Raw genomic sequence first — 17,277 nt, 5'->3', positions numbered from 1 at the left:
TTTAATTATTTGCATCCATTTTTCCCTCTGCAGGCCAGACTCAGCCCATTCTAGACAGATGAGAACCATTCCCAGAGAGAGCTTGATTCTACCCTAGGTACTCCCTGGCAGGGGTGAATTCTTACTGGCAATCTAAACCCATCCACTTCTGCCCTTTCTGGATATAGAAATCAGCTAGTTAAAAACACCTCCAAAACCAAGACTCTTCATTGGGCTGTGAGTATGGCTCACAGCAAAGCCACATGGCCCCGAGAGCCGCTGCTGCACCTGCTCAAACTGACCGGGAGCCAAGACCCTGTGCTTCCCCCTTTGGGCCCCACAGGAGCTTTTTGCCAGGGATTTACTGGGCTCCATCCAACTCCCTGAGGCCAACGACATTCCATTCCAGCCTAACGCTGACCTAAGGATTAGAGAGGAAAATAGTGCCCTTCATGCCTGCCTCTGTTCTCCTCCCATCAGATCCTTTCACTGATGGGACAGGGTTGGGGGGGGGGGGGGTGGGTATCATCAGCCATTTCCAAGGAGATCCTGTCCCAGGAGGAAAGGACAACTATAGGCATCTTTCCTGGAAGCTGAAGCCTGCCTCAGGGTGTGGTCAGATCACAAAAGCAGCCGTCTCGCAGCCCCTTTCCAGGGTGTCCCACCCAAGTGGGTAGAGGAGGGCCTCAGGTAGAGAAGGCCTGAGCCTTGTGACAATATGAGACACCACATCCTGCAGCCCAGAGTTCCAAAGCTCCAGCGTGCTCCAGGAGGATGGCCCAAGGACAGAAAGTGGAGACAATAACACCTGGAGAGGAAAGTGTTAAAGCTCCTCTCCTCAGACAAGGGTGCTTAGCCTCTTCAAATAGCTAAAGCCTATTTTGCTTGGTGCAGGTTTTCCCAATAAATCCAGGGCCCGCAGTGATTTACCAAGAGCCGTGGTTATTGGCAACAGCAATCTCACTTACCCAGAGCAGCGCTGTGAACTAGCCGTAATTTAAAGCTGGATTTATATTGTTTGTTCTACAGCAACAAACTCAGCAAATCATAAATTCCCTTTGAGATGAAGAGAGGAAATTGACAGTATTTATGAACTGAAGAGGCAGAGAAGGGCCTGACCAGGCCTTTGATTTGTAACTGAAACTGCTTCTGGAAGCTCCAGCCAAGGACACAGCTGCTGTCCAGCCCCAGGGAGCTGGGCTCCCATAGGGTGTGGGCACCAGGAGGGGAGGGGTGCCTTTCGGTGTTTCCAGCCTCACCACGGGGATGCTCTGCGGGTTCTCAAGGCAGGACATTGCTCTGTGCTCATCGGGACATACAGCAACAAGGCCAAAAAGGTGGTTCTCCGAGCATAAGCTTGGTCACATAGAGTCAAGAGTGGTTTGAAAACCCTTGGTTCCTCTGGTCTGGACATGACCGTACTCATGTGCTACATCACACACACATCTGCACTTCAGTCTGCGTCTTAGATACACCAAATATCACTTTCTAATCATCTACGAAAGGCATGGAGGACAGAAGCGGATGTACCCCAAATTCCACCCGATGTTGGAGAACCAAGATGTGTTAGTGCGAAGCACATAGGACTTAAGGAGCTCTTGCCTTCCCTGATGTCTCTCCCATTGCCCCCCCCCCTTTTCCTTTTCATCCCACCCCCCACCTCCACTCCCCCTTCACCCTCCACCCCTCATCCTAAATTCCTCCCTCCCTGAGCCCTGGCCCCAAACAGTCTTTCTCAAAGGCAATGCTTGTCCATCCCATGCTCAAAAGCCAGTGGGATCCCAGCCTGACTCCTGTATCAGACAATCAATCAGTGGACCTGGGTCCACTCACCCATCTACTTTGTCCTCCCCAGCAGACTTGCTCTGCTCTCTCACCGCCATCTGGCCTGGTCCCCATACAAGCCACACCCACTGTTACCATCTCTGCACTGTTTCCAGCTTCTTCCTGGTAACCCTGACCTATTTTTCCTTCCATGCCCTGTTGGCTCAATCACTTCAGTACTGTGTGACCCTGGCTGAGTCATTTCTGTCACATGTACTATGAGGAGGCAAGACTAGATCATCTCCACATCTCTTCCACTCCTACCGTCGAGGACCCTCAGGTGGCTGTGACATGGAAAAGCCTGCCAACCATGTCCTGGGCTGTCCACCCCCATCCTCTGCAGCCTCCAGGGAAACATTTGGCCTGAAAGCCCCAGTGCCTGTTAGCACTGTGCTGATTCCCAGCAGGAAGGGTGAGCCCACCCCGCGGAGGGCTCAGGGAGCGAGCCCACTGCATAATGGAGCCAAGCAGGGCTGTGGCAGGAGGCTCACCCAGGCTCTCAATCATGGCATCCAGCGCAGCCGTGGCGGCAGTATAAATCCCCGAGTTCTTGGAGTTGAGGTTGTCTGCAACAGCGATGATGATGGACAGCAGCATAGGGTGTAAGCTTTCTTTGAGGAGGGGGATCATCTTGGCAAGGGACTCCAGGGCCCACTGGTTCACTTTCTTGTTGGAGTCCTGAAGCCTTGGGGTGAAAGCATCAAAGACCTATTGAGGAAACAGAAACCAAGAGCCCATGGGAACCCAGGCTGGGCAGGAGGCCCACAACCCAACCAACCACCCTTGGCAGGGATTCCTCCTGCCTTCCTGGTCATCCAAACTACACCAGAACATTCTCAGTGACGAGGAGCTTACTTTCTCAAAAGGGAAAGAGGGGAAGAGGGCAAGAACAACTGTATATTGAGCACTCATTGCGTCAAAGCATCTAGAGCATCCCGTTAGGTACCCTGCACTCTCACGGAACGATCCAAACCGATGAAGCATGCATTCCCATCCTCAGTTTACTATTAAAAACAAAACAAAAACTGAGGCAGAAAAAGGTTCACTAACTTTCCCCAGATCACACAGCGAGGCTGCTGACTTCAAGCCTGTGCCCTAAGTACTCTGCTACATGGCTTGACCATCAGCAGCCTCAGTCCTGGAAGAAGCAAACATCTGCCCCTGTTTCCAGCCTGTGAAAGGCCTGTGCTTGCTCCTAACCCACCTGTCCAGCCATCATGGCCAGTCCCCTGGCCAACACATACTCTGCCCCCAAACATCATGTGCCTGGCTAGACCAGGAGCAGCCTTCAGCCGTGGCATCCTCTACCTCTAGCTTCCCCCCCCCACCCCCCCCCACCACCCCGCTATAAACCTGCTAGAGGGATGAGAGATGCCAGGACATCTCTGGGTGGTCCCAAGGGGCCTGGCAAGAGGTGATGCCCTTGCCCCCTTGGCTACTTCCAGGCAGTCCCACAGCGTTACCAAGGCAACTGGATAGCAGGTACTTTTCGGGCTCCCTTTACCCTGAGGGGTCTGGCATGATGTCAAACCCTGTCCTGAGTTTTCCAAATTGAATTTGCACCCACAGGGGACAGCCAGGTGAGACAGCAGGGAAGGGGCAGCACTCACCTGGACCAGGTTGGCGGTGATGAGCTCTGGCTCAGCCTTGCAGCGCTCCAGGAGCCGCCCCACGCCCTCCATCCGAGACTGATATTCTCTGGCCTCCAGCAGTCGCGTCAGCTCCCGAAGCCATTCCACCACCTCCGGGCCACTGTGCATGGAGGGCCGTAGCCCTGCCAGCCGAGGGCCATTGGAACTGAGCCTACGCAGAAGGAACTTCTGACCTGGGCAAGCCCCAGAAGATGGATGCACCTCTTGTCCCATGACCCTCCCAGACAGGTGGAACTGAGACAGGAGTGTCACCTGCAGCTTAGTCCACCCCCAGCTTTCCACCCGCTGCTTGAGGACACTGGCCCCAGAACTCTGGAAATGCCTTTTCCTCAGGGCAAAACAATCGGGTTGCCTAGAGCCCCATCCTTTCATCAGGGGATAGGGCTCTCTCTTCCTGCCTTTTTTTCTCTTTTCAGAAAACATGTGAAGAATGGGGGATGGGTATCAGAGCGAGAAGTGGGAGTCCACGAAAGAATGACTGCACATTATCCCAAAGCAACAGAATATACTTTCTTCTCGAGTGCACATGGAACATTCTCCAAGATAGATCATATACTGGGTCACAAAACAGCCCTTCATAAGTTTACAAGAATTGAAATTATACCATGCATACTTTCAGACCACAATGCTATGAAGCTTGAAATCAACCACAGGAAAAAGTCTGGAAAACCTCCAAAAGCATGGAGGTTAAAGAACACCCTACTAATGAATGAGTGGGTCAACCAGGCAATTAGAGAAGAAATTAAAATATACATGGAAACAAACGAAAATGAAAATACAACAATCCAAACGCTTTGGGATGCAGCGAAGGCAGTCCTGAGAGGAAAATACATTGCAATCCAGGCCTATCTCAAGAAACAAGAAAAATCCCAAATACAAAATCTAACAGCACACCTAAAGGAAATAGAAGCAGAACAGCAAAGGCAGCCTAAACCCAGCAGAAGAAGAGAAATAATAAAGATCAGAGCAGAAATAAACAATATAGAATCTAAAAAAACTGTAGAGCAGATCAACGAAACCAAGAGTTGGTTTTTTGAAAAAATAAACAAAATTGACAAACCTCTAGCCAGGCTTCTCAAAAAGAAAAGGGAGATGACCCAAATAGATAAAATCATGAATGAAAATGGAATGATTACAACCAATCCCTCAGAGATACAAACAATTATCAGGGAATACTATGAAAAATTATATGCCAGCAAATTGGACAACCTGGAAGAAATGGACAAATTTCTAAACACCCACACTCTTCCAAAACTCAATCAGGAGGAAATAGAAAGCTTGAACAGACCCATAACCAGCGAAGAAATTGAATCGGTTATCAAAAATCTCCCAACAAATAAGAGTCCAGGACCAGATGGCTTCCCAGGGGAGTTCTACCAGACATTTAAAGCAGAGATAATACCTATCCTTCTCAAGCTATTCCAAGAAATAGAAAGGGAAGGAAAACTTCCAGACTCATTCTATGAAGCCAGTATTACTTTGATTCCTAAACCAGACAGAGACCCAGTAAAAAAAGAGAACTACAGGCCAATATCCCTGATGAATATGGATGCAAAAATTCTTAATAAGATACTAGCAAATCGAATTCAACAGCATATAAAAAGAATTATTCACCATGATCAAGTGGGATTCATTCCTGGGATGCAGGGCTGGTTCAACATTCGCAAATCGATCAACGTGATACATCACATTAACAAAAAAAAAGAGAAGAACCATATGATCCTGTCAATCGATGCAGAAAAGGCCTTTGACAAAATCCAGCACCCTTTCTTAATAAAAACCCTTGAGAAAGTCGGGATAGAAGGAACATACTTAAAGATCATAAAGGCCATTTATGAAAAGCCCACAGCTAACATCATCCTCAACGGGGAAAAACTGAGAGCTTTTTCCCTGAGATCAGGAACACGACAGGGATGCCCACTGTCACCGCTCTTGTTTAACATAGTGCTGGAAGTTCTAGCATCAGCAATCAGACAACAAAAGGAAATCAAAGGCATCAAAATTGGCAAAGATGAAGTCAAGCTTTCGCTTTTTGCAGATGACATGATATTATACATGGAAAATCCGATAGACTCCACCAAAAGTCTGCTAGAACTGATACATGAATTCAGCAAAGTTGCAGGATACAAAATCAATGTGCAGAAATCAGTTGCATTCTTATACACTAACAATGAAGCAACAGAAAGACAAATGAAGAAACTGATCCCATTCACAATTGCACCAAGAAGCATAAAATACCTAGGAATAAATCTAACCAAAGATGTAAAAGATCTGTATGCTGAAAACTATAGAAAGCTTATGCAGGTAATTGAAGAAGATATAAAGAAATGGAAAGACATTCCCTGCTCATGGATTGGAAGAATAAATATTGTCAAAATGTCAATACTACCCAAAGCTATCTACACATTCAATGCAATCCCAATCAAAATTGCACCAGCATTCTTCTCGAAACTAGAACAAGCAATCCTAAAATTCATATGGAACCACAAAAGGCCCCGAATAGCCAAAGTAATTTTGAAGAAGAAGACCAAAGCAGGAGGCATCACAATCCCAGACTTTAGCCTCTACTACAAAGCTGTCATCATCAAGTCAGCATGGTATTGGCATAAAAACAGACACATAGACCAATGGAATAGAATAGAAACACCAGAACTAGACCCACAAACGTATGGCCAACTCATCTTTGACAAAGCAGGAAAGAACATCCAATGGAAAAAAGACAGTCTCTTTAACAAATGGTGCTGGGAGAACTGGACAGCAACATGCAGAAGGTTGAAACTAGACCACTTTCTCACACCATTCACAAAAATAAACTCAAAATGGATCAAGGACCTGAATGTGAGACAGGAAACCATCAAAACCTTAGAGGAGAAAGCAGGAAAAGACCTCTCTGACCTCAGCCGTAGCAATCTCTTACTCGGCACATCCCCAAAGGCAAGGGAATTAAAAGCAAAAGTGAATTACTGGGACCTTATGAAGATAAAAAGCTTCTGCACAGCAAAGGAAACAACCAACAAAACTAAAAGGCAACCAACGGAATGGGAAAAGATATTTGCAAATGACACATCGGACAAAGGGCTAGTATCCAAAATCTATAAAGAGCTCATCAAACTCCACACCCGAAAAACAAATAACCCAGTGAAGAAATGGGCAGAAAACATGAATAGACACTTCTCTAAAGAAGACATCCGGATGGCCAACAGGCACATGAAAAGATGTTCAACGTCGCTCCTTATCAGGGAAATACAAATCAAAACCACACTCAGATATCACCTCACGCCAGTCAGAGTGGCCAAAATGAAGAAATCAGGAGACTACAGATGCTGGAGAGGATGTGGAGAAACAGGAACCCTCTTGCACTGTTGGTGGGAATGCAAATTGGTGCAGCCGCTCTGGAAAAGTGTGGAGGTTCCTCAGAAAATTAAAAATAGACCTACCCTATGACCCAGCAATAGCACTGCTAGGAATTTACCCAAGGGATACAGGAGTACTGATGCATAGGGGCACCTGTACCCCAATGTTTATAGCGGCACTCTCAACAATAGCCAAATTATGGAAAGAGCCTAAATGTCCATCAACTGATGAATGGATAAAGAAATTGTGGTTTATATACACAATGGAATACTACGTGGCAATGAGAAAAAATGAAATATGGCCTTTTGTAGCAACATGGATGGAACTGGAGAGTGTGATGCTAAGTGAAATAAGCCATACAGAGAAAGACAGATACCATATGGTTTCACTCTTATGTGGATCCTGAGAAACATAACAGAAACCCATGGGGGAGGGGAAGGGAAAAAAAAAAAAAAAAAAAAAAAAAGAGGCTAGAGTGGGAGAGAGCCAAAGCATAAGAGACTGTTAAAAACTGAGAACAAACTGAGGGTTGATGGGGGGTGGGAGGGAGGGCAGGGTGGGTGATGGGTATTGAGGAGGGCACCTTTTGGGATGAGCACTGGGTGTTGTATGGAAACCAATTTGACAGTAAATTTCATATATTAAAAAAATAAAAAATAAAATAAAATAAAAAAAAAAAGAATGACTGCACATTTAATGTAGGAGTGAGGAAAGGTCTTGCCAGCTGACTGTGTCCTGAGCCCTGGTTGCCTAGGCCCTGCCCTTCTCCAGTGACCAAGGAAATGTTAAGACTCCCTGTTCTATCATTGTGGGGGCACATAGCTATAGTATCCCCTGATCCAGTGCAGCCAGTATGAGAGCAGTTCCAAACAGGACTCCTATCTCCCACCCCAGCTCAGAACCCGGCTCTCTGAGCTCATGCCCTGCACCCCCAAGTCCCCTCTGAAAGAGCCCAACACCATCCATTCTGTCATTCAGTCCTACACTCCACACTGTTTGCCCACTGAGTGCCAGGAGCTGTACTGGGCACCGAGAAGAGGGACGTGAAAGACACGCCCTTTGCCTTAAGGAGCTCACAGACCAATGGGAGACAGGTGGGTCAACCGGCTGACAGAGTACTGAAGAACAGAGGGCACAGAGAGAGCTTCGGGGAGACGGTGACAGTGATCCGAATCTTGTGGAGTCTTGCAGAATAAACAGGCATGTTCTAGATGCAGGTGGCTCAGCATAAGCAAAGAAAGGCTCAGTAGGAGATAGGATGGTAGGGAAGGGGGATGGGCAGGGAACATGAGCTGCTCCGGTCTGGCTGAGAGACTGTGTGTAGGAGAGAGCAGGAAGCTAATCTTAAAGAGGTGACAGGGGCTTTCCTGGGCGCCTGCTAAAGAGTTCAGATATGATCCCTCCCCGACACCACAGAAGAAGTTTGAGTTTCAGGCACATCAGTGATCAGGAGGTTTCTGCTTGGTTTCGGCTCCTCCCAGCACCTACCCACCCTCCAGCCTCTCCGCCCATTCCCTCTCATCTACCTTCCTCCCAGCTCTGCCTCTAAATTTGTCCCAGGCAGGGCACCCTGATGGCAAAAGGGTGTGCTGCTCTAAGCGGGTGGAGAAACACTGAGTGCCCACAGAGGGCCTGGCCAGCAACATGCCCCGCCTGTACGAGTGGAACTGCACCCCACTCGGCAAGACTGCAGCGGCCAACTTCTACTGGCAAGTGCTTCCGGTCCCACAATGTGGTCTCCCTGAGATTTGGGTGGGGAACACCTCCTATAAATTCACCCATGAGTGCTGCAGACCCAACTAGGTCTCCACCGTAGCCCAGATCCACACAGACTCCCAGAGCCACCCCTGGCCCAGGGCAAGCAGGACATCTGTGTCGTCAGCCTTCGATGAAAGCTGCAGGGAGACAGGCGCAGCCATACCCATCCTTGCCGGGCAGCCCGTTCTCACACAGCACCAGACTCCTTGACACCTTGCGGCCTTTGGCAGATGGAAGTCCATCACTGTCTTCTATTCCCTTGAAAAATGCACACAGAACATGAGCCAAAGGGGTGGCCCTCTGGGGAACTGCCGGCCACTCCAGGCTACACCATAAGGAAAGGAATAACCCCTTCCACCTGGCAGAGCCTCGGAGGGAACAGCCGAGCCTTCCAGAGCCCTGGTAGTCAGGGCAGGGGTCAAGATCCTCACTGAACAGGAGACAGTGTGGACGCCCAGCAACTCAAGGGACACAGGCAGAGAGGAGCACAACCAGGTCCGAGCACAGAGCAAGGAAATCACATTCATCCCACCAGGCAGGAGTTGTGAGTGAAATGGAAGCCTCTGGAGTGCACACTCCCCTGACCGGCCCAGCTCTGATCTCCACCCTGACCTGCTCGTGCCCCCGACTCACCCGCTGCTTAATGGCGGCCATGACCTTCCGCAGGTCGTGGGACGGGAGGCTCTGCTTCAGAAATGCATCAAACTTCGTGTTCGACATCAAGATATTCACCATCTTCCGGCCATAAAACCTGCCACAAGAGAAAGAAAGGGATGAAAAAATAGCCATAGAAATGCATCATAAATCTGCTTTACAGATTTACAAAAGTTTTCTAATTGTAGTAACAGAGTTTTTAATACTTTTTCTAATGAAGACAGGAATCGCTAATTGAGCAGTTAAAAACTAGATTCATAAAAGAATAAACATCACCCAAAGCCCCATTACCAAGAGAAAACTACTATTAAATTTTTACATATTTCCATGTAGTCTTTCTGATGCGTATACATTTTCTTTGCTATCAGAATGTATATACAACTTGCCTCTGGTTTTTTTCACTTTATCATTAATCATCTTCCCATGTCATCCTTTTTAGTGCATTCATAATATTCCTTTGGATGACTATACTGAAACGTACTTAACTTTTTCTAGTATGGGGCATCTAGAAATCTGAGGAAGGGTGCAGTGGGGCAGTATGGGAGGAAGTGGTCAGCTCTACCTGGTGAACAGTGCTGGGTGGAGGGGGCGGGGAATCAAGGAAGACTTCATAGAAGAGGTGACCCTTAGATTGGGACACAAAAGATGAGTAGGAGTTCAAGATTGAGACGGATTAGGGGGTAAGAGGGTGGTGGAGGGGTGTCATTCTAGGATCCATTATATGGTCTGACATGTCAGCAGGCTTGTGGTTGGAAAACAACAGGCAAGACCTAGATGCGGGATAGAATACAGAGAAGGTACGACCCAATTTCTCAAAACATGAAGGAGTTGAGCTTTAACCTGCGTGCAGTGGGAAGCTGAAGAATGATCAGAATTGCACTGAAGTCGATATGTCTCTGGCAGCAGTGTGGAGGATGCGTCTCTGTGGACAAGGCAGGGGGGAGGGGGGCAGGGGACCTGCTAAGAGGCCACCGTAATAGTCCAGGCGAGAGATGATGAAGTCCTGAAATAAGGTGGTAGAGTGGGAGTAAGGAGGGGTGGTCAGATTCAGGACATGCCGAGAAAGTTGAAACTTCAGGGTATGGGAGCTGATTGGAGGTGGAGCTCAAAGCATCTTCCGTTCTCGTATTTCATTCAACCTAAGACTCCACTGATCATAAAATGCACCATTGACTTATTTTCCACTAAGGAAAAACAGAAACAGAAAACACTGGCAATTTCCACTGCCTTCTATGACACTGCCCCATGTCGGAAGGCAACCCTTCTCTGTATTATCTCAGAAACGGAGTTAACGTTACTTTTAGGTAGTGCCCTTCCCTCCTTAGGTTGGGTAAACTACTTGGTTTGTGGTGGCCTTGTAAGAAAATGTGGAATTTGGTTATTCCTTCCATGATGACTGTTTGCATTAATATCTAATTTATGTCCCATCTCTCTATTTCCATACCTTTTCTCATACACTATAACTTTTCATTTCAATGCTGAATAAGAGTGTAATATTTCCAAGACATTTTAGAGAGCAATTAAACTCAACAAGCCCCCACAGAGCATCCATGGTGACTTCTTAAAATAAATATAAAAGGCTAACAAGCAGAGAAAGCCTCATAGTTTACTTCCTACAATGCAAACTGTAATTCAAGCGTTTATGCTATGAGCAATAACGACCCAAGTTTGCAAATGTGCAGGTAGTAAAACCCAAATCAAAATTGCTGCCTGGCCAACAGCAACGGTAAGATGCCTCTGATTGTAAGATACTAAAATGCGGGGGAAACTGTGTGTCTTAGAATCAATAAAGTAGGAAGGTCTCCATTTTGCATCTTCAGTGACTCAGTAAATAATAGTGACTTTTAACAATAGAATAATTTCAAACAGAGAGGGAGGGAGGCAAACCATACGAGATTCTTAAATACAGAGAACCAACTAAGGGTTGATGGGGGGAGGGTGGGGAAAAGGGGAAAACGGGTGGTGGGCATTGAGGAGGGCACTTGTTGGGATGAGCACTGGGTGTCGTATGTAAGTGATGAATCACGGGAATTTACCCCCAAAACCAGGAGCACACTGTACATACTGTATGTTAGCCAATTTGACAATAAATTATATTTTAAAAAAAAACAATAGAGGGAACACAGCCAGAGAAAGGCTTGGGGAGAAGGCAATGGGTTCATTGAGGGACACTCTGCCCCAAGGATAACAGTGGGATATCTGGTGACAGGCCCTCTGGAGGTAGAGGTAAAGCACTGATGCTCAGGGAAGGGAGACCCTAGGAAGCATCAGAGTTGCTCGGGCTGGAGCCACGGAAGTGGTGACAGTGGTCAGGGAGAATTGTAAGTGGGGGACAAGAATGAAGACACTGCTGTGGCAGGCAGGCAGAGAGGGGGCCACAGAGGGAGAGCGGAACCAGGGAGTGCAGGGCCACAGACACCGGGAGGCATAGGAGCCAAGAAGGAAAATGGAATATAGTCAATTCCTGCAATGGAAGAGAGGTCAGAAAGGAGAGGGACATTCGAGCTGGAGAGATATTGGATCTTGATTTCCATCCCCCCACCAACAACCAAAAACAAATCTATAAAACCTTCTGGCTCCCCACCAATAATCCTCATTTCAGTGACTGGCACTAACACTTACCCAGCTGTTCAGCTGAAAAACCCAAGCATCATCTTTGATTTCTCTTTGAAAGCCTCACCACCCACATCCTGTTGGCCCTGCCTTCAAAAGACACCCCAATCCAGCTCTCCCCACCCTCTGCTAGCCTCCAGCACCCCTGTCAGGGACTGGGGAGCAGCCCTCTGTCCAGTGCCCCTCGTCCATCCTGCTCCCCCTCTCATAGCAATCCTCCAATGAGCCACCAGAAAGACTATTTTTAAAAATCAAAAGGGCAGTGAGCCTATAAAGAAACATAAACCCTAGTAATCGGGGTGGGGGAGGAGCAGTCTGACACAATAATGAGCTGTTATTTTTACCCATCAGATCAATGAAAATTAGAAATCCAGATAATGCAAGGTTGCGAGGACGTGGGCACTGGTGCCACGGGTGGGGGGCGGAGGGGCACAGCGTGCTCCCGGGCGCCCTGCAGTGCTCGGGCTGCGTCAGGGGACACATGCCCCTGACCACAGTCCTGCCCCCAGGGCACATTCCCAGCAGCTCTCTGCTCCATCAGGGAGCCATGTGCGCATGTGATGCGGGGCGCTGTCGCAGTGGGGAGGGCCCACCCGTGGACTGCTGGTGTGAAGGCACCGGCTGGTACACACCACAGAACACGGCTGTGGAGCAGTCCCCGAGCTGGTGTGGTCTCCAGATCTGGTGACCAGACCCAGGAACCAAGGAGTGTGATTAACTGGACCCTAACCCTAGCTCTCCAAGACAGGAGAGCTATCAGGTTCTGTCACTCTCCTGTTTAACACCATCGAATTATCTCCTCACACTCCTACTAAAAATCCTCCGGTGGCTTCCGGTCACACACCAGCCCGAATCCCAGCTCCTGGCCGTGGCGTGTGGGGCGCTGCCAGGCCTGGCCCTGTCCTGTCCGCCTCATCTCCCGCCCACTGCTCCCCCCTCACCAGGCACCCTGCAGCCCAGCCTTCTTCTTCCTCCATCACGGGGCCTCTGTACCATTTCTTTTGCCTGGGACACTCGCACCCCAGACCCCCAAAGAGCTAGCTCCTGCTGGCCCATCCGTTCTCAACTCAAATGTCACCCTTCAGAAAGATCTCCCCAGACTTGTAATCAAAGTAGCTGCCACCCCATTCTCCGTTACACCTTGGCGTTTTTCCTCTGTATCCTTTATCCATATCTAGAAGAATCATAATAATTTCTTTATTTTCTGCCTACCCAGACTAGGGGTGAGATCCAGGACAGCAGAGGCCTAATTTTTCTTATTCATTGCCCTATTCCTAATAATGAAAAATGATCTGTTCACTATCCTTGGAAGGAATGAACAGTGGTCTTCGAGAGTGGAACTGGGGTGGGTCAGGATGGGGAGGGAGAGCAGCAGGAGAGAGGGAGAACCGGAGGCAGGGAGTGTGGACCCTCCTACAGGCCTGGCTATGCCTGTGCACAGAGACAGACAGCAGCCCTGAGGAAAGCAAACAGCTTCAGTCTATCCGACCCCAGGGAAGCTGAGCTATGGGGGCCAGGGCCTTCAGGGCTGGCTGGTTGTCTTATCTGCCCTGGGCTGGCCAGGTAAGCAGCCCCCAGGCCCCCGGCCCTGCATCACCTGGTGTCCTGGTTGGAGTCCTGGGCCAGCCTCACCAAGTTGTGCACCAGCATATCTGTGCTGTCCCTGGTGCCTGAGAGAAGCTTCTCGGCGCCTATCTGCTCCAGGACGGCTGAGAGGTGCTCGGCAGTGCATTTCCGGACTAAGGGGTTTCGGTGGCTGAAAGGAAATAAAATCACAGTCAAGGGCTCACACAGGAATGGGGTGTGGGGTCCCTAGAGTGCCACACATGGACCTACACCTGTGCACCCATGCTTCATGCTGTGATGGGCTCTGAAATCTGTCTCCTACGGGCTACAGGGAATCTTCAAGGAAAGAGCAGCCACGTCCTGACAATAGAACCCAGGATGACAATGGCAACAACACAAGGAAGAAGGAGCACCTGAAGCCACCTGATGCTGTGCCACAGTCCCTGTCAAAGGTGCTGGAGGCTAGCAGAGGGGAGGGGAGAGCTGGACTGGTGTATCTTTTGAAGGCTCACCACCCCTGTGCCTTCCTGAGCCCATGTTTGCCTTCCCCATCTTTTCTTCACCTAGAAAGATCCTACCCAATCAACGTCTCCATCTCTGCCCTCTCCAGCCCCCTAGGCAGAATATCCCCTTGTCCCCTGGGAAGTACAGGTGCACCCCTGTGGCTCTCCCACCAGGCTAGGAGCTCCCAGGGAGCTGGAACCAAGCTTCCTCTCAGTGGAATCCTGTGCCCTGCTGGTGCCCGGCACATGCCCACACGTGGTGGGAGCTTACTGCACGTTTGTTGAAATGAATTGAGACAGGAGGGAGGGACAGGGGATCAATGGGTGACTTGGTAACCACAACAGGAGGAACCTGAAATCTTACAAGAGAAGCCCATCAGGGTGCCACTTGTTTCTTTCCCACCTTTTCCAACAGGGCCTGTGTGTCCACAGTTCATTAGGCAGCACTGACCCCTATTTCCCCCAGGGTCCCATCCAGTGTAACACAAAGGGGTCTTCTGGGTTCTCCCTACTCATTATGGTCCAAGGACCAGCTCCATTAGCAACTGAATCAGAATCTGCATTTTAGCGAGATCCCTGGGAATTCAAGTGCACAGCCCTGAGGACACCTGACCCTGGTTCCTGCGACAATGATAGGGTGGTTCAATTTGTAATTAGTGCATGCACTGAGCCAGGTACCCTGCTGAACACCTTCCATCTATTATAGGTTCAACTCCATAAGCCACTGTTACCATCATTTTGCCTGTGAGGAAGCTGTGCTAAGGGAGGAATCCAGAAAAAAGTACAATTAATTTCTCCCAAGTTAATAACAGCCCCAGTGGGCACTCAATAAATGTTCTAGTAAAGGCAGGCACTGTTCTGCTCCTTCATGAATCCATTCATCTACTCCTCACTGTTTTATGAGGAATATACCATTATTATCCCCATTTTACAGATGAGGAAACCAAGGCACAGAGAAGTCAAGTAACAATCTGGGATGTGAACACAGGCGACACGGCTCTGGAGCCCCTTACTCTCTGTACTGGGCTTTGGTGCCATTACCAAAGGCAATGGCTGCTACAACACAGCCTGGGGTCTATCTGAGAAGCCTCCTGCAGGAGCGTCGCAACCGGCTCTGGGGTTGAGAGAAAGGCTTTGGGAAAAGGTTTTGGTTTTGCTTTAGTTTTGGTTCCACAAATGAAAGCAAATCTGGCTGCAGAAAGCCTCCGATGGTAGAAAGCACCTTCCTCCGCCCAGGAAAATGCCAAGAGGTGTGAGCCGAAGTAACATTTTGTGCCTTGCTCTCCTCATAGCCCGGATTTCATCAGAAAGAACGCCCCTCCCCTGGGAGAGGTACAGGCTGCAGGCTGCCTCTCAGCCCTGTCTCCAGGATATTACCACGGACACTGTGATCTCCCCAGAACACAGCAGCTCTCCCCTCCCAGCTGAGGCCCAGAGCTGCCCTGAGCTCACCTCATTATCCCCAGCCTGGCCCAGGAAGGGCGGGAGAGAAGCCCCCCAGGAAGCAGGGTCTTCCTCCCCCAGCTAAATGTGTGAGGCACCTGTACCATCTGCCCGCTCCCCTCCCATCCCCAGGGCTCTCCCCTCGCCTTATCTTCCCAATCCACCCCTCCCACAACGAGCCAGCACGTACTAGATGCCCGCTGAGGTGAGGGCCCCCAGGGAGCGGGCAGGGGTCACATGCTTCACCATGGCCCCCAGGGACCGGTTGGCCGCTCTCTGGATGAACTCGCTGGTATTCCCCATCTTCTGGAGCAGGCAGCGGGTGATCTCCTCGGCCTCCTGGTCCATGTTCTTCTTCAAGGCCTGGAAGAGGTCTCCCAGGGTGCTGATGGCCAGGCGTGACACTTTGGAGCGGAGGTTGGTGACCTAGGAGAAAGATGGGAGAGGGACCCTCCAGGACTGCTGGACTCTGCCAAGGGCTCCAGAACATACGAAGAATAGGGCACGGCACCACCCTCTCCCACCACTTCCACCCTCATTGCAGGCCTAGGCCTTGCCAGGCTAGAAACGAAAACCTTGCAGCAGCTCTGGACAAAACAGCCCTATTTTCTTAAAAAACACTGTTATTGTTATCACCATAATTATTAATTCCACCTGTAATTTTAAATTTGAACATCTGAAATTTGGGCAACACTTAGTCGGCAAAGTACCTTTACAAATAATGCTCAATTTGGTCTTCACAAGCTGCCCCGCCCTCACCACTGGAATAGTCTATTCCCAAGAAGGAGCCCCACTGTTTCTCCAGGCCCGGCCTAGGCCCAGGACCAGTACCAGGGGAGAAAGTCCTTGGGAAATGTTACAACTTCCCTGAAGATGGAGATTTAGCCCAGAACACTCCAACCCTGCTCAGGCATCTGAGTACAGAGAACAACACAGGGCTGTGGCAAATGGGCATACAGGATTCCAATTATTACAATACCCAGCGATGAGAACAAAGGAAACCCCAGGCCCCAGTCTTCCATTCTGAGAAATGGGCGGGTACCTCCCACCTCCATGGCTGAGGGCTAAGAAGTAAGCAGGGAGGGAGCCACGGCCCCTCCGTGGCTACCATGTGACCCTCACTGAACAAGGGCACCAGGGAAGGGGGAGTGGCTGCAGGGTGGGGACAGTGCCCAGCTGTCTAGGTGGCCTCACCTCCCCCGTCACAGCCAAGGACACGTCGTGCAGCCTCCCAGCAAGGACATCTGAATGACAGGCCGCCAGGCGCTGAATGCTCACCAGGCCCTTCTCCTTCATCTGCCTGGGAAGCGAGTGCCAGACCTCGTCACAGGCAGGTAGGGAGGAGCCCTGCAGACCAGGGGCGCCCCTGCCACCACCCCTCCCCTTGCAGTAGGGGGAGAAGGGGTCTCCTCACCAGTCGCTGCTCTCGAGGCACTGGAGGGCATCCATCAGCCCCAGCTCAGGGTTGGAGAAAGGCCTCAGCTCCTTAAAGGCTCTGAGAGCCATCTCCTCCTCCTCTTCTTCCCATTCGGGAGACCCCAAGGTAAGCACCGCAGGGAGTGAGTTGACTGCACTCACAGAAAAGAGAAGGAACAGGGAGCATTTCAGCAGGAGGACCCAGGCCTGGCCGCGTCCCAAGCCCCCCTCGCACGAGGTGTGCTCAGAGAAGGGACTGGTGGGGGCCGAGAGGGCAGGGCCTGTGCTTCACCGCCGGGGGGCCACGGACACCACCCAGCACTCTACCTTTTGTCGGCCTTTTCCGTCCCGGCCCTGCCAACCTGATGGTTCTGAACAAGCTGGCCTGTGATATGCTGTTGATGTCATGTGACAAAGCACACCATGCCAGTGACTCACCCCCAACCCTACCCTATCTGTGGTTGGGTGAGGCTCATACATCTGTCAAGGAGGGAGCCCCTACTCACACTGGTTGT

The 17,277-nt window shown here is 50.0% G+C and overlaps 1 protein-coding gene across 3 annotated transcripts in view; it reads right to left on the bottom strand.

Annotated features, from left to right (window-relative positions):
- The window catches only part of TOGARAM2 (TOG array regulator of axonemal microtubules 2), a 48,863-nt gene that overhangs the window by 9,563 nt on the left and 22,023 nt on the right, over window positions 1-17,277 (bottom strand). For 2 of the 3 annotated variants that reach the window (XM_078444830.2, XM_078444831.2), the window contains 8 exons: window positions 16,761-16,914; window positions 16,541-16,646; window positions 15,537-15,772; window positions 13,432-13,590; window positions 9,201-9,318; window positions 8,731-8,825; window positions 3,414-3,606; window positions 2,295-2,511 (listed from right to left, as the gene is read on the bottom strand). In XM_078444830.2, the coding sequence (XP_078300956.2) occupies window positions 2,295-2,511; window positions 3,414-3,606; window positions 8,731-8,825; window positions 9,201-9,318; window positions 13,432-13,590; window positions 15,537-15,772; window positions 16,541-16,646; window positions 16,761-16,914 (1,278 nt within the window). The remainder of the gene's footprint in view (window positions 1-2,294; window positions 2,512-3,413; window positions 3,607-8,730; window positions 8,826-9,200; window positions 9,319-13,431; window positions 13,591-15,536; window positions 15,773-16,540; window positions 16,647-16,760; window positions 16,915-17,277) is intronic. The other variant, XM_078444832.2, reaches the window with a different exon arrangement.

This window comes from Panthera onca, chromosome A3 (assembly GCF_046562875.1).
Source record: "Panthera onca isolate mPanOnc1 chromosome A3, mPanOnc1 haplotype 2, whole genome shotgun sequence".
NCBI classification, from domain to species: domain Eukaryota; kingdom Metazoa; phylum Chordata; class Mammalia; order Carnivora; family Felidae; genus Panthera; species Panthera onca.
The sequence above is the reverse complement of the archived record's forward strand: the minus strand, read 5'-3'. Positions and strand labels throughout refer to the sequence as shown.